The sequence below is a fragment of the Schistosoma mansoni genome, chromosome 1, assembly GCF_000237925.1.
Source record: "Schistosoma mansoni strain Puerto Rico chromosome 1, complete genome".
Taxonomy (NCBI): Eukaryota; Metazoa; Platyhelminthes; class Trematoda; order Strigeidida; family Schistosomatidae; genus Schistosoma; species Schistosoma mansoni.
In genome coordinates this window covers 40,631,811-40,654,290 of record NC_031495.1, presented here as the reverse complement: position 1 = coordinate 40,654,290, position 22,480 = coordinate 40,631,811, and the positions used below count along the sequence as shown (strand labels likewise).

Sequence of the window (22,480 nt, the reverse complement as noted above, 5' to 3'; positions counted from 1 at the left end):
GTCCCATGCATTTGACTAAGATGTTTGGGCTAGGACTGTAGTTCTAAAAATTCAGCTGACTTTCACCCCTTGCATATATTTAATGTTAAACAAAACATCGCACTGCTGATTCAGAGACTGAAGAAAGGTTAAGTTCTGTAGCAAAAGTAGACTATCTTTTACAAGGCAATAGAGTTTATCATCAGAGCTATCTTATATTTGCTTATAAGAAGTATGTGGCAGTGTTGAGGTTGAAATATGCATGTCATTTAGGTGCAACGTAGAACCTGGCACCGATTCTTCAGTTCAAGTTCTCATATCACATTAAAATAACGGGACAGAATTCCAAGGACATCCTAGTGTAGTAAAAGGACTAACAGTAAACATGGTAATTAAAAAATTAGGTACATAAAAAGAAAATTTTGGGTAGTACACATATGCTGCTATGATTTACGATATATTTTTGGTTTTCAATCATTTCCGATATGGAGTCTGCATATTGTTTTAAAACTATCTGATAAAAGTTGATCTTTATAGGACTTAAATAAAGGCCACTAAAATATCTTTGTCTTGTGCTGATGGCAGGTGAAACTTCTAGTTTCTCCTTGCAGAATATGCAGAACACTGCTGAGGTGACTAGCTCCCATGTTTGCTTGCTATGATTTCTGCACGATTTTCAATGAGAGAAAAGTATCTAGATGTGAGAAAAAGTAACTTAAATATTAAGAGAACAGTATACATGACAAAGGCAAATTATATCTTTCCTTAAACTTCCTTGAATTCTACAACACTATTTAACACGTCCTCATAGGTTCAAAAAGTGAACATCTATTGGGTACGGATAAACGCAATTCTCTTTCGGAGACCTCTGAAGTACACAGTGATATTGGGATATCAAATTTTAGTACTCGCCAACCAGTCTGGTTAAGGTTCTTAAAGGAATATAACCCAATCAATAATGCATGGAGCTGTTTCCAACCTTATCGGGCTACTGTGGGATTGCTTGCTTTTGCCTGGTGTTCAAGTCATTCTGATATAGAACTAAGGATCAAAGATTACATCAAGCAAAAGGTTAGTTTTATTGAATGTGCTTGTTTGATTTCTATGTCCACTCACAATTAGGGTTCTCTTGTATGGTTATTTCACGTTACTTTTATTTTTCCTCGTAACAAAACCTGGCATTATAGGTTACCAGGAAGATGTATTGTACACGAAAGAAACCGTTACATCAAATATTGTAGATTGATGTTCCGAATAAGTTAACTATTCTACGAGTAAGCAATACACTCGACTTCTAAATATTGAGTCTCAGGTCTGAGAAACAGCAAACAGTGAAAACAATACAAGTGGTAGTGAAAAACCAGACATCAGATACATAGTTTGAATGAATTAACTAATTTTATTTAAACACATATATATTGGTACAAAAGGGCACCAGGTACATATGCGCCACACTATTTGTGTGTGTGGGCTGTGATACTGCCCGGGTGCCCAAACCGAAGCAGGTGGTTTTCTTAGGGGGCCACACCCCGAGCCTTTGACCAAAAGGTCTGATCCACAAGGCAATGGAGCATCGTGAGGAGATGCAGTCCCATGGTAGCCGTTGACCAATGACAGGTTCGTCCGCCATTCGTTCCATCAGGATACTGGAGCCCATGTGCACCATTGGTTTGGAATCAGGGTTTTCCAACTCCCCTAGGTGGACCCTCCGTGTCCACCAACCCGGTTAAAGCGCCGGACATTCGCTTTTCGTCCTCTCACTTTCGTAAACAACACCCCCGCCACGAGAAGGCAGTGAGTAGGACTTCCCTGACAGAGGCTATATATTCGCTGGTCATGTGCGAGCATTTCGAGAGGGAGAGTAGACTCTCCCCACTCTCGGCCGTACCAGGGCATTTGGGGGCTGAATTAACTAAAACCAGAAAGTGTAAAGTACTAGTGTTCAAGAGCTATAGAAAGATAAATAGTGGTTACATTTACCCCAGTGTGATTGGTCTTTGGTCATTTTATCTGTCGCCATCCATAAATTACGATTTTCTTGTGAATCTTGAGGAGTTAGTTTGCCCTTTGTGGTCCGGCTATGACAGTCAGATCTTAGTTGGCTAATGTTTTACCTTGGTTTTGACTTTCGTGATATTTATTCACATTAACAGACATTTAAATCTCAACTACTTTTACTATGTACCGATTGTCTCTGAATACACAGTTACTCGTCCTATTAGCACAGTTTAAAAAGTCATTACGACCAGCAAATATGCCTGACATACTGAGTTAAATACTCTCTGCTCCCCAAAGCAGTCTAATTATATATCCTGAACCACCGCCCTTTAAGACCTTTATAGTTAACACACCAGAACCTATTGTTCTGCATTGTATCAAGTTAGTTACTACCTTCTCAGCTTCTTACAATTTGTGCCCCTCCCTAACCAACCACAGCCTACCTCGATTTGTCGTGTTGGCTGGAGTAAGAACAGGTTGAAAGTAAGCTAGGACTAGCCAAACAGAAAAGTGGTATCAGTCCATGAAGTTTTTTCGCTGTTTATTCGAACCGTGTTGGTGGGTGGCGACTGTCTGATTGGGGTCTGTGAGATAACTTTTATCACCATTAGTTGGAGACGTTGGGTGACATAGGTCATATTTATTTTCTTTTTATCTACCATTAGATCCTAAGTTCTAAAATTAGTTTGTACTTTTATTCCGTCATTCCTGTTTCTTCGATCATGCTGTGCATGCTTATTGTTGTGTTAATTAATCACATGATTTGCCTACTTCTTGTCCTCTTTCTCATCAGATGTTTCTTAATTTCCTTTTTGTTGTTAGAAATTGTTGTCAGCTACGCTTATCAGTGGTCGACTTTTTCTATTATTAAGACCATTGAGCAATGAAAATGACTCACTATCAGTTGAAGAAGCAAATGCTTTTATATCTGAAAAGTTGAGAGAGGTAACTTGATTTTTCTACTATTTGTTTTTGCATAACGTCGAAATGTGACGTATTGGCTCTTCCTGTCACTGCTTCTTTTACTGTTGACATACTGGGTTCTCTATTCATTTGAAAGTTATTTTATTTGAGAGTTACTTGTAATTAGTTGATTATTCTATAGAACAACCGGGAACTTGTCAAATTTCAAATAATAAACATAAAGTGAAACTTGTAAATATCTGAATATGAGCAATGTAGTTTATAAGAATCTACTTTTGATATAAGACGGTTTCCGTCTATGTAGATTTTAATCAACATTACTGCATCAAATAATTATTAGACAGCGGATTCAATTTATTTAATCGAACTTCTTTCTCAACATTACATTACATTTTAGGATTTTTTGTACAAGATCCAGTAATTGACTGTTTTATCGCTAACAAGCAATAGTCGTCGGACTACTGAATGGAAGTGAATACTTGAAAGTTGTTTTTAGTTCATTAAAAACCTTTTTGGAACTGAAAGATCATTGACAGTTCGAAAGGAAAAAATTTTTTGTGAATATCAAATATAAAGGATATACCAAGCGGAGGCGAACGCAAAATTTCATTTTTTTGAAGGCCCTGTTGAAAAGGATAGATGATTATCTACAAAGATCTATGTATAGAGAGCCGACATGAAATGGTCAGTGTACAAAATTTTCACAACTAGGTCCCGTAGGGCAGAAAGGGAAACGTAATTCATTCCGTATCTTTGATTACCAGACATATACTCTAATAGCACAATATATAACAAACTACTTAGATTATATTTAATTTGGGCTCGGTAGACTCCTTTATACTTTTATGAACTCGTCAGTTAAATGTACTTGCGTCACAGTGATTTCTGATGTTATCACTGAGACTTGGACCCAGTAAACGGGAACAGAAATCTGTTATTTACTGGGTATTAGTTGTCGCTTCAACCATACATATTTCTGATTGTTTTTCAGGTTTCATTGATCATTTTTCGTTATTCAACTATCTTTATATTCCTTAAGCTCTTGATTGAGTGGTATTTATTCAGAATTTTTATTATTTTTGACATTTCCGGGACTTTTATTGTGTAAACGATAAACAATCTTACCTGAAATTATGTAGACGCATATAACTCTTATTTTCTTTTCAGGATTCAGAATTGCTAGGTGAAATTAATTGTCATCCTTCCGAGCATTTATTCGCGTCAGAAATGAATATTCTCAAAGATTTTGGTTACTCTGCTGGGACCGATGAATGTTCTTCTTTAGTTGACAAATCACATGCTTCAATTAGACCACCGTTTGTTAATCATCGAATTAGTTCACTTCTTCAAGCATTAACTTCCGAAATTTATTGGAATTTGAAGAAGATGCTCGCCGCTAAGTGTCCAAGTGATATTAAACTAAAGAAAAAAGAGTCACAGTTGTCTAAAGACCTAACAGATTCTTCAGACAATCTGTTAATGGCTCCAGAAGAAAATGAATCGAAATGGAATATTCTTGACGAAGTTAGACGTAAAGCGCTAGGGCGTACTAATGCATTATCTGCTTTGTCTGCCTTTACAGATAGAGCAGGATCAACAAGTTCTATTAGTGCTCAAACAGATATAAGGTTAGTTAATTCTTTTTTAGAACATTTGGTGAAGTTCTCGCTTTTTATTTGTGGATATTCCTTTCGTATATACGAATAAGGCTGTAATGCACATCATTCAGATTTTTAGTAACATTCGACATAATTAAAGTTTAGTTAACTGTTCTTTTAGATTTTAAGTTTGCCTATCTGAGTACAAAATTATCCCTTATTCACATTCCAACAAATCTAAAGGTTGACAACCTATCTCATCTAAATATCACTCATGCTTCACCTCACTGTTATTATGTAACTTGGTTATGATACCTTCGCAATAAAATATAGAGCCTCATGAGCACCTAATAATCGCGATCCTACCAATGAATTCGGGTAGTAAGTGAATAAGCAGTACCTCTGATCCAACAGGAGAGAATTAACCTTAAAATCCACGTCTCCACTGACTTGTCGACGTTAAATCTTGCTTGAAAAATTTAACTGTGATATCTTATTCTTTTTAATTAAATGTTAAAAGCTTTTGTTTAATCAGAATCTTAAGGCATTAAGTATGTGTTTTAAAAAAAATGATTATCATATATTTAAAGCCACAAGTTGGATTCATCTTCACTATTGGTTGTGAATTCCAATGTTTTATATGATTACAGTTTGAAACGCAGCAAGTCATGTTGGGGAATCACCTAGAGGTACAGTATTTAGTGTAGGAACTTATCATTAGTTTAATTTTATGTGAACGATTTTAAGAAGCATTTCACCCATTTTTTTCTTTAAATTCTCAATTCCAGTTTTGAGTGGTTCGGGTAAGTTTTTTCAAATAGTTTCTTTTTATAATAATAACAATAATCAATTCAAAAAGCTTGTTTTCTAATCATTAAAAACCTCGGTATACTGGTGCTTTACCTAAAAAATATTCTCTCTCCATATATATCCTATTTTTAACATTAATAAACTCTTCAGAAAGTCTAAATAATTATAATTTGTGGTGTTTCTGTTTGGTTTGACTTGTGAAGTTTTTCTTAGTAAATGTTTAAATGGTATAATAAGTAGATTATAAATAACTGCGTTTCTATTTCGTGGTCGTATAGAATCTCATTAGACTCTAGGTCTTTCGTGCTTTATTTAACTTAAGCAAAATAACCTTAAGTTTCTTGTGCATGTCATCAGTATAGAAATATTTCCGTGAAACCAGTTAATCTTCTACAGTATACATAATTAGTGTCCATTTTAACACATAACTAACCTACTCCGAATCAAGATAATTCATGTTCACAATATAGTTAGAAACTAGTTAATTGTATGGAGTTGCAATGTTTTTATAAAGTTGGAACCTATGTAACAGATGACCAGTGTGTTTGGAAACAAAATTTGCATGTGTTTTGAACTTGCTGTTAACTTACTTACTTACACCTGTTACTCCAAATGAAACATAGGTCGCCAACCAGCATTCTCCAACCCACTCTGTCCTGGGCCTCCCTTTCTAGTTCTATCCAACTTTTGTTCATTCTTCTCATGTCTGTCTCCATTTCTCGGCGTAATGTGTTCTTTGGTCTTCCTCTCCTACTTTGGCCTTCAGGATTCCATGTGAGGGCTTGCCTTGTGACGCAGTTGGGTGCTTTCCTTAATGTGTGTCCTATCCACTTCCAGCTTTTCTTCCTGATTTCTTACTCCGCTGCATGGAATCTGGTTTGTTGTTTCCCACAGTAGAATGTTGCTGATAGTATCTGGCCAACAGATCCGAAGTATTTTGCGTAGACAACTGTTAATAAACACCTGTATCTTCTGGATGATGGCTTTCTTAGCTCTCCACGTCTCCGCCCCATACAATAGAACTGTCTTGACATTTGTATTGAAAATTCTGATCTTGGTGTTGATTGACAATTGTTTTGAGTTCCAGATGTTCTTCGATTGTAGATATGCTGCTCTTGCTTTGCCGATCCGCGTCTTCACATCTGCATCATATCCACCGTGTTCATCAATGATGCTGTCCAGATATGTAAAGGTTTTTACATCCTCCAAAGCTTGTCCGTCAAGTGTAATTCGATTGGTGCATGCTGTATTGTATCGGAGAATCTTGCTTTTCCCTTTGTTCATATTGAGATGTACTTCTGCTACACTGGTTGTCTTCTGCATTTGTTGTTGCGTGTGTGATAGAAGATCCAGATCATCTGCGAAGTCTAAATCGTCAAGCTGCATCCTAGCTGTCCACTGTATCCCGTGCTTCCCTCCACATGTTGACGTCTTCATATTTCAGTCGGTCACCAGGAGAAAGAGAAAGGGTGAGAGTAAGCAACCTTGCCTGACATCGGTCTTTACCTCAAACGAGTTAATGAGTTCTCCTCCATGCACGATTTTGAAGTTTAGTCCATCATAGGAAATCCGTATGACATTGACTATCTTCTCAGGCACGCCGTAGTGTCGAAGAAGCCTCCATAGTGTTGTCCTATCCACACTATCAAATGCTTTCTCGTAGTCAATGAAGTTGATGTAGAGTGATGAATTCCATTCAATTGATTGTTCCACAATGATCCATAGTGTTGCGATTTGGTCTGTACACTATCGATCCTTACGGAATCCAGCCTTTTTGTCTCGAAGTTTGGCGTCTACGGAGTCCTTCATCCTGTTTAACAATACCCTGTTAAAGACTTTTCCTGTTATTGAGAGAAGAGTGATGCCCCTATAGCTATCACATTCGCTGAGATCACCTTTCTCTGGTATTTTGATCATAATTCCTTACCAGTCTGTTGGTATTTGTTCTTCATCCCAAATCTTACTGAGCAGAATGCGGAGTGTCTTTGCAGTTACTGCTGCATCTGCTTTCAGTGTCTCTGCCGAAATGTTGTCTGGTTCTGCTGTTTTGCCGCTCTTGATTTGTCTGATGGCCATGCTTATCTCTTCAATTGTTGGTGGGCCAACATCGATTGGGAGGTCAGTGTGTGCTACTTCAATGTTGCGTGCGTTCAGTGGAGCTGGTCGATTCAAGAGTTCTTTGAAGTATTCTACCCACCTGTTTCGTTGTTCTCCAATGTTGGTGATTACCTTGCCTTCCTTGCTTCTCACTGGTCGTTCTGGTTTACAGTAATTTCCAGCGAGTTTCTTTGTTGTATCATACAATTGTCTCACTTCCTTTTCTTGCAGCCTTTTTCCGCCATCATTGCTAAATCCTCCACATATTTACGTTTTTCGGTTCTGATACTGCTCTTCACTTGCTTGTTTACTTCTGTGTATTCGGCTTGTGCCTTGATTTTTTCTGCTCTTGTTCGTCTGGTATTGATTTCTGCCTTCTTGTTCCCCCTTTCTTGAATTTTAGGCAGTGTACCAACAGCGATCCATTCCTTGTGCTGGTGCTCCTTGTGACCCAGAACCTCCTGACATGTTGAAGTGATTGCCTTCTTGATCCCTTTCCAGTTGCTCCCCATAGTAGTCCCCTCTCCATTGAGTAGATCATGAAAGGCCTGGAAGCTGTTGCTGAGGGCTATCTTGAATTTGTTGAGTTAGTCAGTATCTCGAAGAAAAGCCGTATTAAACTTTGTGATGTTGTCCGCGCCGTTGTCCAGTGCTTCTTAAGTTTTAATTTCATCTTGGCGACCAGCAAGTGATCTGATGCTATATCAGCTCCTCTCCTGGTTCTCACATCCTCCATCGTTCTCCTGAACTTTTTGTTGATGCACATTTGGTCGAGTTGGTTATGTGTAGTGTAATCCGGTGAAGTCCATGTGGTTTTGTGGATGAGTTTCTTTAGGAATATACTGTCGCCTATGACCAGTTTATTGAAGGCACATAGGTTTGCAAATCTCTCACCATTTTCGTGCCCTTCTCCCAGTCCATGTCGTCCTATGACGTCTTCGTATCCAGTGTTGTCCATTCCAACCTTGGCATTTAAATCTCCCATCAGAATGGTTAGGTCATTTGTTGGACACTTCTCAACGACTGACTGCAGCCTATTGTAGAATTGATCTTTAATGTCTTCATTGTAGTCGTTGGTCGGCGTATAGCATTGGATGACTTTCATTGTAATGCCCTTTTTTGTTTTGAAGGAGGCTTTGATGATCCTTGGTCCATGAGATTCCCATCCAATAAGTGCATTTTGTGCTTATTTGGACAGCATCAATGCAACTCATTGTGTATACGAGGCATTTTCTTCTTCATGGCCGGAGTATAACAGAAATTCCCCTGAAACTAGTCGTTGTTGTCCAACCTGCGTCCAATGTGTTTCACTGATTCCCAGCACCTCCAGGTTGTATTTCCTCATTTCTGCCGCAATTTGGAAGACTCTCCCGGTCTCTCACATTGTCCGGACGTTCCATATACCTATAAAAATTGTTGCTCTGGTTTTTAGAAGGGGCATCGGCATCGTGACTTCCGAAGGATCTCGGCTTTCTTCACGAGGCGTCATAATTTTTTCTTGAACTCGGAGGGCAGAGTTTAAATGGTTTGAATAATTTTTCCTGGTTAGCGTTTTTTTAGCGAATTAGTTTTCTACGGGATTGGGTCGCTAACCCTATGCCCAACCCTCTTCCTTTATCCTGGCTTGAGACCAACGGTAGCCCACGGAGGGGCTACAGGCGGAGTTGCTTTTAACTTATAGATGGGTATAAAGGTCGGGGTGTAGATTAACACACAACTTCTGTTTCATCAACTTACTGCATTAGTGCAACATTTTTTGTGTTTAAATTAGTTATATATCCCAAGCAAACTTCTTGTTGTATTTAGAGTTAAGTTTGTGTTTGGTAAGTGTCAACTGTTTCTGAACTTAACTTCACTCAAGATCTGTTGACAAACAACAACATAATTGAATTTGTTAGCCATAAGAACTCCCGAGGCTGTCATAATCCTATTGAGATGTGTTTATTTAAAGAATCTGAAATCTCATGACTACTCAAGTTGCGCGGTCACTCAAAATGAATTATTTGTAGGGACTTAGTTGGCATAGGATTATGTGCAACACAGCGTTTACTGACTGTCCTAATATACTATTTAGTAACTAAGCATAAATTTATATCTTTAGAGGATGTGAGGTACTACATGTGCAGGAAGGTTTATTGCTTTAGTCAGTCAGTCACAACGTAGAACTTCTTACGTATGTACATCAGTTCGAGTTGCCATACCACATTAGCACAGAGATGCAGTTGTCGATTCAAATCCCATAGTGGTGGAGGTAGTAAGAGTATGAGCAGTAATCCTAAAGACTAGGGTTTGAAGATATTATTCAAGGAGTCTAATCCAGTGAAATAAATTTGGAATGAGAAAAAAGATAGAGACATGAAGAACTCAGAAGATTAGAATTTGGCAGAACACAAAGAGTGGATGCACCTGCGCCATTGCAAATGATTTTAAGCCATGTCATTCAAGATTTCTAACTATCGGTTGCTATCATCTCGCGGATCCCAACCAGGTAGTCTACACCTACCAACATAGCTCAGTCCACTTGTCAGTGACTTCATGGATTTGTGCTACGTTTTGGTCTGGCTGCCCCTAGCTTTTTTCCAACCTACTTCTACACTATAAAACATCGCACGTCGGGGCAGTCAGGTTTATTGCTTATTAAGAAAGTAAACAATACTTTAGGTATTCTCTATTTTCGTATTAAGCATGGTTTGTGATTTTAATTATTCTGACAGATGGTGCTGATTATAGCAGAATAAAGTTTTGTATATCTGTTTTTAGTGGCCATTTTGATCACTAAAGAATGTGATAGAATGCAGTTATAGACAAAATTTCCATTTAAAGTAATTTCTTTCTGCATACTTTCAAGGTCTAATTAGATTGTCAAAGTAAGTCTGCATCATTTAGTGTAAGTTCAGTGTACATCATATATGTCATGTATTAGTGGTTTCCCACAAAGAATGATAGATTCGGATTGCTTTTTTCGTTAGTGTATTATTATAAGAATTTATAATGAAGCATTTCTATGTTGTCCTACCGTCATTCTTTTGATCAACGTTTGCTTTTGCTCTGTCCTGATAGTATCCTAAGTTTGTCAGGTTTAATTGCATGTCTTGAGAAATTGTCATCTAAATTTTCTGAAGCTGACATTAATTTGTTTGTTTTCAGTGTGACTAAGATGATGAATAAATAATATTTTATAAATTGTCATATAAAAGTTGGGTTCTTGATGATGTTATTAGAAGTTTTGAGTTTATCATCTTATTATCATTGTTTATGGCTTAATGGTTAGAGCGCCTGCTTCAGTCTGGGCACCTGGGCAGTATCACAGCCCTCACACAAATCAAATGAGATTTGTGAGGCGCATATTTATCTGGTGCTTTTTTGTACCAATATTTATGTGTTTAAATAAATAAATAAATAAATGGTTAGAGCACTCGTCTTTCAACAATTGAGTCACAAGTCCAGAGCTCATTCTATCTGCTTCAGTTTGGATAGTTGGGCAGTACTACTAACCGTCAAACAAACAATCGTTTCAAGTCGAGTTCCTGAACATGTACTTGATTAATGGGTTTCAGAACACTTATGACTAAGTTGTCCATAATGAGATAAGGGTATATTTGTAATATTTTTTGCTTAAAAGGTTTTGACTTATTATGTACAGTTTATTGAAATTAAACTAATTGTTACCAAATCATGTAAGTCTCTTTTTTTTTCACCGTATTACTGAACAATAAAAATGAACAGGTTTTATGCGAAACGAGTATACTTTATAACAATAAGCTTCTTATCCCATACATTCCTCGAAAATTTTTATAGATTACTGGGAAACAGTATAATAAGAAACCATTTTATTTGGCGACTAAATACCCATCAATTGTTCACTACCTAGCAGTGGCCTGAATGGAAGATCGACATTGATCCTCCTATTAGAGTGCGAGCGAACAACAAGCCCTGGTTGGCTAATTCCTGAGGTTTTTGTAGATGATGATGCAAAGTCGTCCAACCTAGATTAATACGCATCTATGTCAGGTTCCGATTGAGTGTTCTAGACATTGCATCAAGACTCTAGCTGTAACCCTCATAAGCTTAAATCTTAGTTGGTAAAGAGGCTTTCAAATGTAAGACCTTTTTGTTAAAATGGGGTGCTTAAACTTTTGGGTTTAAGATTTTAATGAATCTCTCATATACTTTCAACCAACAATCCTACGATTTCTGTTTTTATAAATCCTTAAAATTTAATAGCTTGATTGTTTGGTTTTAAAATATGCTTTTATCACTACCCACTTTATCAATACAAAGTTCACTTGATGTTTAAGATTAGTGTGTGTTCATGAAAATCAAATTATTTCTCATAGGACATCATGGATGCTTTCATCGTGTTCCGTTCCGAATCACGGAAGGTAATTTTACCTCCCTGAAGTTTCCTGGTTTAAATCCTAAATTATTTCCTTTCCCTTGTTATATTACCTAATGGTATTTCTCTAGTTTTATTGTTTGACGTTTTCATACTTTCCTTCGAACATTATGCACATACTCCAAGTAGTCAGTACCTATTTTATAAATCAAATGTGTACTTTATTTCCACTTACATTTTCTGTTTCCACCTTCGTTTCGCATAAAAATAAAGTTACTTTGTTCATTTTATTATTTGATTCCTCACGAATCACCTTCCATTATTTTGTACTGCGATTATTTCCTGTATTCCAGTCTTAGTAATAATGTGATATGATTATTGAGGTATATTCTTGAAACAATGATTATTGGATGGTTGAAAAATATTGAACCCTTAACTAAATAATTGCCAAATTTAGTAGTATTAACTGGTCTCGTCATGATGCTTATCGTTGGTCGGACTCTAGAAATATTCAAATAGAAATAAATTTGGATTTATTATTACTAACGTCATAATATTTTAAGTTTAATATCACAGACTGACATTAATTGGACAAAAAGATTTTAGCGCTTCTTTATGAACACGGTACACATAGTAGGAATATATATCATTTATGCAGTTAGTTCCCTTTATGAATTTAAATAAAGACAGAACAAATATTGATGCAGAATAATATGAATTCATTATATTTCGTGGTTTCTCATCAGCTGCTTACAACCAAATATGCATTAGAGTTTTATCATTAGGGTAATAAATAATGTGGAACAATTGACAAAATTGAATGTAAAGGATTGGAATAACAAAAGTCATCGATGATAACTATATATATGGGCAAGGAAAGGTCAGAGGTTATTAGGTATTGAAATCAAGGGTGGCGTAATAGTTGAGTGGAGTTCAGAGACAGATAAAACCAAAAATGTGATTATTTTAGAGGTAGTTGAAAACAATTAGGGTGGGTTACGTAATGATTGGATAATTTATAGATGTAGTTGAAAACAATTAGGGTGGGTTACGTAATAATTGAATAAGATTTGGATAGTTCATATAATTAGGAGAGACAAATGAGCGGAAATGTGTGAGAGAAAGGGTGGTTTAAGAATTGGGTATAAAAAAAACAACTGAATATTAACCAAAATTGAACTAATAACAACAACAAAACTGAAACAAACAAAAAAAACAAAAAAAAACAAAACAAAAATGGGTTACCAAGGTAGTAATAAGTTTATCACTGTCTCTTTTTGAATACATAGGTCCGGTTTGAGTTTTTTTATCGCGATCGCCTCAGCAAACCGGAGAGCAGTTGTACGCCACCCTTGATTTCAATACCTAATAACCTCTGACCTTTCCTTGCCCATATATATAGTTATCATCGATGACTTTTGTTATTCCAATCCTTTACATTCAATTTTGTCAATTGTTCCACATTATTTATTACCCCAATGATAAAACTCTAATGCATATTTGGTTGTAAGCAGCTGATGAGAAACCACGAAATATAATGAATTCATATTATTCTGCATCAATATTTGTTCTGTCTTTATTTATATATCATTTAATTATTCTCTTGTAATTAGTTTACTATTACTGCGTATGTCTTCTTATTAAATATTATTGAGCGGTTTCCAATACTTTCGTTGGCTTTTTATATAGTAATAATAATTATAATACTAATTTATACCCTTTCTGCTTGTCATGCAGATAGCTTATATCCGCTGATGTGCATTGCATGTACATATAAGTAATATAAGTTTATTTATCTGATTATTGCTTATCAAGTTTTTGTACTCAATAAATCAATATATTCAGCATGCTTCTAGTTAAGATAAGACGTTTTCTTCGTATTTATCTTTTTGAAGTTATTATTACAAAACTATCCCCGTTAATGAATATATATATGTAACTACGACCCCAGATCGCGAAGCAGGATGGACTGAGGTTTATATGCACAGCTCAATGACAGATAGTAAACTGTCTAAGATGCTGGACAAGTACTCCGTACTTCCATGTTAAGTTATTTAATGTGCTTAGTACTTTACTTAATTTCTATCCGACTGTACATTTGCGATAACATCTGACATGGACAAGGTCACATGATAAAAATAAAATTGCTTTAACACATTCTTTGATATTCATTTCGTATTGCCGTTATACATCTTTGTAATTTTTTAACCCTATTAATTAGTTTAAAATCGGGGCACATAAACAACTAGTGGTGGATAGTATAGGTGTTCTGTTTTTCATTCGGTTGTTATAATACTGTTTCACAGATCATATTTAATTAATTCAAAGTAATCTTTCCTCGTCCTAAAAAATATCAAAGTTTTTATTTTGTCTGATATGAAAAACCCATATTCTCCCCATTAAGTGTGTACCACCTACTGAAGCGATACAGTGTTTTCATCGTATACCAGGATATCTTTTTGAGATATCAGTTGTTTATGCTTAGCTCACTGATAAAGTCGTGTAATTCCAGGAAAAGCGATGTAATGATGTTATCGCTTAAAATAGCTTACCATAGAAATAAGTAAGACAATTTTTGATAATAAAAATGAAATGAAACTTCGCTTTTGCTTTTCCTTATTGGATGCTTACTAATTAAGGTTTTTTTCTCTGGTTTATATGCTTCAACTGCGCTACCACCACAGTTTTGTGTTTAAAACCCGTTTCATAAATCCCTATTTTGCATTATAACGTGTAACCGAATGATTGAAATACCTTTCTCTTATAAGAAATATTTTTCTGGTGATATCTTTTATTGTCAGTTGATTGCTGTGTAGCATTATTTTTTATCTTATACCGATGGTTTGACAGTACTTCTTCTTTTTTATTAAGTACACATCGTTATATTATTGTTATCATTGTTATTGTTATTACCGTAATTTGGCATGAATTTTACTATATTTAGATTTATCAAACAGAAACGAGCAACGGGACGGTTTAAGAAATATTTGGGTGATATATGTTTACAGTTAGGTGATTTAGAAATGGCACAAATTCAGTATAATCTGGCCATTGAACATTTAAAACCTATTAATGACACTTTGTGGATAGCAGGTAAGTTTATTTTCTAAATGCTTCATATTCCACGTAGGATCTTTTGTTTGGTTGCATGGTAGACATGGTTTTAAGAAGTGAAGTGTAATAAATGAATATGTCCCTGTTAGATTTCATTTGTTTATGAAATGATCGGGACATAAAATGATGCTTTTCTTGAGCAATCAAATCAAATAATATTTTTGAATAATAATCATTGAGGGTTCTGATAATGGTATTCGTCAATGTTTTGAGTTAGTATGAATTAAAAGTGAGTACATTAATTGTCGATGATTCGGGAACTTGCTAAAACTTCCTATAGTTCTATCTATCTTTGAATCAATTAAGGATCCTTATATTTACTGTGGTATGACGAGCTTCTGGTATGTAGATCGGATTGTTTGATATGGAGTGTCAACTAATAAAGGTTGGATGATTTTAACACTAAACCAGTGTTAAAAATGACCCATAGTTTTCTAAGTTTTCTCTGGCTATCCCTTACCGTAGATATCTGTTCCCTACTTCAACTTCATTGCCTTGTGACTTCAACAATCATATCGAAAGCGTAGAAGAAAATATACCAAAGAAATTACCTGCTTTCATTTTGGTTCTCAAGCAAAGTCATCGTGACTAAACAAATAACACATTTTTATGTTAAATTGTGTACGTTATTTATTATCCGAACTTAGTGATAAACAGCTGAGAGCCTGGCGCAATTGTAAGTCAGCTCAAGTCACTATATCACATTAATACAACAAGATAAAATTAACAAGATTGTTGGGGATGTTATATTCCCAGAACTCACTCGGTAAATGCCTTATCTTTGTAATTTTATTTCAAAACTTTGAATTTCTTGTTTTCTTCACCAAAAGCGCTCGTTTTCACCTTCATGTCGTATTTCCCACTTTGGAGGATCTTAAACACTATTAGTTCGTTGTATCTTTTAGTATTTTATTTTGTAACGCTTCCCAAAGACAATTTTATGCTGTATATATACGTTTGATCTGTACTTGTTGTGATTGCTTGTGTTTCTGGCCGCTTGCGGTATATATTTATTCCCCGTTCGGACTTCGACTTCTCTCTCTAGTTAGCGGGGCTGGGACGCGTCAGGATAGCTAGCTTATTGGTCTTTGGTCACAAGTCTTTGTTCCGTTCGCAGACTAGGTGAACTCGTAATCGCTTCAAACATAACAAAAATGAATAGAATAAGTGTCCAAATTTTGCCAATACCAATTATAGTGAGAATGATTAAAAAATGGAAAACACGGTTCGAAAATAAAGGATGAGTTCAAGGAATAGAAAGTACGAAATAATTTCAAGTTCAGGACTTGGGAGAAAATAAAAAGTGAATGCATGTGAGCCGCTGTGACTGGTTCCAAGTCATACCACTCAACATTTCCAACCACTGGTCATAATTCTTACGCCGGGCCCAACCAGCTAGTTTGAATCTATCAACGTCGCCGACGATGCCTTGGTGCGCCCACCTCTTGTTTTCTAATCTACTACTATTCTAACTAACTATGTACTTCCAGGTAAAGTTATCCGAACTAGCTTTCATGAACGTTAGTAACGTTTTCAAATCATCAGGAATTGGTAGATATACCTCTTTTATAATAAAGTACTACCTTATTGTCACTTCACTTGGTAATATCAAGTCATATCTTGATAGTAATACTTGCGGTAAAAAATCCATTTATAACTTATTTTAACTATTTCAGGTGCTCTAGAAGGTCTTTGTGCAGTTGCTATGTGTCAACATTCTTCTGATCATTCCTCAAACCTAGGGACAACACGTTCAAAATTTCTTCAACAGCGTTATCTAGATGATAATTTAACCGATGGTGAACTACGGAAATCACAGTTTCAGGAATCAGATATGCTGGGTATGTGTCAGTCTACAACAATGACTGATAACTAACAGTTACATAATTTTAACAAAATGTTTCGTTTTTAAATGATTAAGTTTCCGTTTTGCGAATTACATTTAATTTTATGTTGTACTTCACTTTATAACTGTTTAATCAATGACTTTAAAGTCCTCTTAATTATTCACGTGTCAATAGATTGTCCATGTAATATTGCGGACTGCTTAATAGCATTAGTAGCCTTTTACTTATAAATGATTATATCATTTATGCTATACATGACATAAGTTGCCGAAGGCCAAACAAGGGTTTCTATGCTAGCGCTAACATTTTGTAAGCCATCAATATGATTCAACAGTCTGTTAAGTGAAAAACTGACACAAATCTGTCCCCAAGCAACGTAGCTTAGAAGTTAATACGTCTGCCTTTCAAATACCAGACTGCAATTTTGAGACCTGCTTCACCTACTTCAGTTTGGATATCCAAGTAGTATCACAAGGTCTCATACATAAAGTGCGGTTATAAGCCGAGTACATGAGTCTGTACTTGATGGGTTGCAGCTGAGCATCGTTTCCTGCCAAGGGGGTATAATTCGCATGCCAAGACTTCTATCATTGTTAATCAATGTGCAAAGATTCTGTCAGCAATTGTACTAACGTCTGGCTGTGTCATCTGTATACATCAAGTGGATTCCTCAAAAATGAGACGGTATTAACTCTAGTATCATACCTATTATAAAATTAGTTAATATTAACAAATTTGGACAATATTAATGAGTCTGATCACAGATGGCAGCCGATCGTAAGCTTTAATTTAACTATTAGTTTTTTAGTGAAAAGTTATTTCACCTCGGTTACTGCATCTTGTGAAGTCTTCACAATTCTGTACATTTTAATGATAATAAGTGTGATCCTTGTTTAAGAAATGTTGTGTATTTGATAATTAACCTACACTATTTTAGAAATTAGAAATATTTTTATATCCGATTTTATTGTAGCAATCCATACATCAAACTTTTATATCTACAATAAAATGATATTTTGCCTATAAAAATTATTCTTTCTTGTTACAGTCAATCTCATTACACATGTTGGAATTCCATTTTAGTTAAACACGTCAGGATAAAGTCCAATTAATTTGATCACTAAGATAAAAACGATGAGTTAATTATTACTTAATTTTCATTGTAAATAATCAATTAATGACTAGAGTGTAGATTCATTGATCTACTAGTATAAATGTTTTTATTCCAAGAAAGCTAGTGTTAGTTACCTTTGTGTTTCTGGTTATTACTCTGACTTAGAATTTTTCTTTAAATTTCCATTTTATAGAACATTCAACATCTTCAAGTTTAGATCTTGCTTCATCAAAATTTTATCACCCTCTTGTAATATCATCTACTGATTGTTGTAATTACGCTTTGGAAACAATTGAGTTATACCAAAAGGTGTGTAATACTTTGCTCTAGTTGCATTTTCCCCATTAATATGTACTGTTTAAGTAATACTAGATATCAATGAATTCGTCAGTCAGCCATGCGCAACATAGAACTCGGCACATACATTCTTCGGTTCAAGTTGCCGCATACAATTAGCACAATGAAAAAATTGTCAGGACAAATTCCAGAGTAGTAGACTTAATAACAGTTTTATTAGTAATGAAAAAGATTGAGCATTGCAGATACAATTTGAGAAAATATAAATTAATGAGGAAAAAGGTTTATACGGAATTTAGGAACTTTGGATTTAAGGAAGCATAACAAGTGAAAGCATCTACACCATTGTGAATAATTTTGAGCCATGTCACCCAACATCTTTAATTATTGGTCATGATAATTATGTGGACCACAGCCAAGTAGTTTGCACCTACCTATAGTCAGTATCTTCATAGACTGATGCCGCATCTTGGTTTGTCCATCAGTAACGTTCTTCCAACCTATTCCTACACTGGCCATCATCGCACATAGAAGTAGTTGGTGAATGGACAGACGTAATACAAGTCTTAACCATCTCAAGCAATAAAGATCCTTCATATCTTTAAATACAATGTCTTCCTTCAATTAAAAAAATTAATGAGGCAATCATTTGATATTTTCGTAAATTACTGTACTAAGATTCTTTGTGTAATTCATATACTCAAAGTATCCTTATAAGATATTTCGTTAACATATCAAGTGTTCATCGGAAAATTCATCCGTGGAAACTCCCTACTCAAATGACAACTGATGGCATAAGAATGGGGACATCTCAAAATCATATGTCGATTTAAACTGTCAGTTTTCTAATTCTAATCTTTTATGCTAATAATAATAGTAAATGATTTCTCATTAGTTGTTTTTGGGGAAAAGGTTAAATTTGAAGATAGATTGCATCACAAACTGGCATCATTTTGAGAACTGCTGAAATCCGATGAATGATGGACATATCAGGGGTTGCCATCTTTTCCCCATTCTAGAGTAGTCTTAAACTGAGAAGAGACAACTTATCAGTTCTTCTTGGTTTATCATTTTTTATTTAATTGATGTCGTTCCACGATAACAGCTATTTTCAGGTTGAGCAGAGTTTGAAAATATACCTACTTAAGTAATAATGACATGCTCATTAATGACCAGCTTCTCTATGGATTTCTTCGTGTTCTTGTAAAAGGCTGGGATAAATGGAGATAGCTATGTTTTGAATGAAATAGTTATTATAGATAATGTTACACAATAGTCGCAATATGTCACGAATCACATAAAGTTAAGAATGTGAACTACTGGATTCCGAATCAGTTGTCTAAAAGTAACGGGCTCTTTGTAAGACTTTATGGTCTTGAGTTCCGTCCCTTGCCCGGTCATGGGTACGGTATTCTTAGAAACGAAACATCTGATAAGTGCTACTTAGTTCTCCCTGGTATTCCAGTTCATATCAATCCAAAATAAAAAGTAGTATCATAATGACTTCAGTCTCTTATCCTATATAATAATAATAATATTTGGATTAAAGTTTATTTGTTTATGTCTATCATACCATTAATGTTTATGTTTTATGTCGGTATACCTTTTAAATATATCTAGGCTGAGTTAAACCCTTATCTTTTTGAGGAGTTCAAATTCAAAGTGATTCGACTACTTATCTCCGAATCAGTAAGTTTAGTAGCAGCAGAAGTATGATACAAAATAATTTGTTTAGGATTGTTTTGTTTTCTTTTTCTGAAAATAATAGCTCTATGCTTAGTCTTATGACTTATTATTTATCACGATCTTGTCAACTGTAAATGTGCATTAGAATTTCAAATCCTTCCTGATTTTTAAATCGAGGACAGCTTAAACTCAGTACTAGCCTCACTCATGTTCAGCCGCCCCCCACATTGACGTACATGCTTTGTAGACTTGGACATGTTGGAAAATGGTTAGAGGTGGTTAATTGAATCTTTTTAATGTTTTGACGTTGACTGGATCACGTGGCATCAATGAAAATGATCTGTGATTGTTGACATGGAAAATATAGTATAGATCCACGGATTTGATAACTGTCAAACTGAACCACATTGGTGAAGCATTTCAGTAATTTAAAGCAAATTTCCAGTGCCTCAATCTATGTCTACATTTTGATTGTTATTATACAGGGAACCCACATAAACAGTTACTGATCACTTCCTTAAAGAAAATCGAACACCAAATACGGCGTACTGTAATTTCATTTGCTCATTCATCATGCTAGACACAATAATTTGGACTTATCGCGGATGACCAGACATGATAACATTGGTTATTGATTAGTATTAACAACTCACTCCTACATGTTATCAGCTTTCACATAGTTTAGTGCTTCTTGTTTCAATTTTAATTCTCTGATAGGACATAAATCTCTGTGGAATTGTAGGGCCGACTATTTGATGACTACAGACATGAATAATAATTCTGTGGTTTAAGGTGTCATGATTAATACACCAACTACTCAACACTGGAATTTTAGTATTACATATCGTAACTCAGTTATTTTGGTTCTTATATATTCATTGCATAATCTTTAAAAAAGTATCGCCTGTAAAAAGTCGTTCAATGTCTATAGCTATCAGCAACTGACACTCTTGATTTCTCTAGTCTTGGTGACCACTTTTCTCGCTATCAGTTGTCCAGATTCATTTTTGCTAAACATTTAATGTTCATTCGATGTTATTCAGTGTTTTGTAGTCAGAATGTGCTTTAGTTGACACAAAGATTAGCAATATGCTCTTTTATATTAAGGAAACACTATACATATTGTTAGTTAGTGAATGCATTTGGATCATGTGATTTTGTTTGACTCCATAATATTTTGAGTCTAAGTTTTGCTGAATAGTCTTTTTCATCCGTGCCCCTTTTTATTGTTTTTTACTTAGCAAAAGCGTAAAGCTTGTGAAATTCTTGATTCGTTGGTTGGACCATCTCTTTCCTCGTTTAGTACTGAGGTAGTTTACTGTTTTTCAGTGCGTTATTACGCTTAATTGTCTAACTATATTGAAAGATTTTGTATAGTATGCAATTATCCAATCTGTGATTATTGTTGAAAAAATTGTAATTTGATTTGTTTTTTTGATTGTTGGATAGTTGAGACTGAAAGAAACTCAAAAAGGATTCATTAGCTCAAGTCGCCAAATTTAACAATAATATATAAATAATAATTTATAACATCGATAGTTATTGGGATTAGGTAAAATAAGTCAGGTAATAAGGACGCGATTTATTATCAGATCTTCAGGATTTAAAGGTAGATTTTGTTGACGACCGGCCTGTTGCCAGTCAGTCAGCTACAACGTAGGACCAGGCACATATGTGCATCGGTCTAAGTTACCACACCTCATTAGCACAAGATGAACAACAAGTTCATATAAGCAGTTACTTCAATGGTAGTAATATATAAAAGAAAGATTGCATATAAGGACATAATACAGCCTGTTGTGTTTGGTGAAGTCTCTAATTTAAACTAAGTCATCTATAATCTCAATCACTACATATAAGTATCAGTACAGAATAATGTTGGAGCATCACCTTTCATATGTTGGTTACCAGACATATGTAGAAATTCTTAGATTTTTGCCCGAGTTGATGATGAGATCGGTGTTTTTTCACTGTCGGGCTATTTAAAACACATCATAAGCAAGAAACTGATCCCTCCAGAGTCACTAATGAGCAACATCATTTGTATATTAATGCTTACGTGATAGAGCTAATAAAAAATAGACACACCGAGTATCCTCATCGGTACCATCCTTTTTTCACACTTAACATATCTCCTGTCTCAAGTAAAATTAAAGTTCCGAAATTTTCTTGGAGATCAATTGATTGTCAAAGAATATTTTGATCATATGTGCTGTCTATATGGATTCAAGATAGTATACACAATATTTCTTCTAGCCATCTAGTGACAAGAATGTATGTATATTTGAAACAGTTAAATGATAACAATGCTATAACAATGAAACTCAGTAATGTCAGTTCATTTCCATTTCATTATTATGTAAAAATTAACTATTTTCATTTAAATCATAAAATGATATTAGAGTTTTCTTAAATCTGTTAACCAATTAAGAGATAAAACTTAACATTCATCAAGTCATTTATCCCTTTTTGTATGAATACTTGACTTTCGATCATTATATAACAGTTCTAGTAGGATATATCGTGTGTATAATACAATGTGAACAGACAGACAAGTGTTATTAGTCCCCACATACTTGATGCGCTTTACAATTTGATGAAGCGCTGATTAATAGCGTTTTTTCTTTAAACAGCGGGACTGATTAACACATTATTAGTCCTTTAATCAACCGTTATACCT

General features: G+C 35.1%; 1 protein-coding gene across 1 annotated transcript in view; it reads left to right on the top strand.

Moving 5' to 3' along the window:
* Positions 1–637: 637 nt before the first annotated feature.
* Positions 638–22,480, top strand: part of Smp_008290 (hypothetical protein) — a gene marked incomplete at both ends in the record, with an annotated part of 57,332 nt that continues 35,489 nt past the window's right edge. The window contains 9 exons of the mRNA XM_018794428.1: positions 638–689; positions 791–1,050; positions 2,800–2,922; positions 4,069–4,529; positions 14,687–14,835; positions 16,533–16,697; positions 18,011–18,126; positions 19,735–19,803; positions 21,042–21,110. Of these exons, the coding sequence (XP_018648842.1) occupies positions 638–689; positions 791–1,050; positions 2,800–2,922; positions 4,069–4,529; positions 14,687–14,835; positions 16,533–16,697; positions 18,011–18,126; positions 19,735–19,803; positions 21,042–21,110 (1,464 nt within the window). The remainder of the gene's footprint in view (positions 690–790; positions 1,051–2,799; positions 2,923–4,068; positions 4,530–14,686; positions 14,836–16,532; positions 16,698–18,010; positions 18,127–19,734; positions 19,804–21,041; positions 21,111–22,480) is intronic.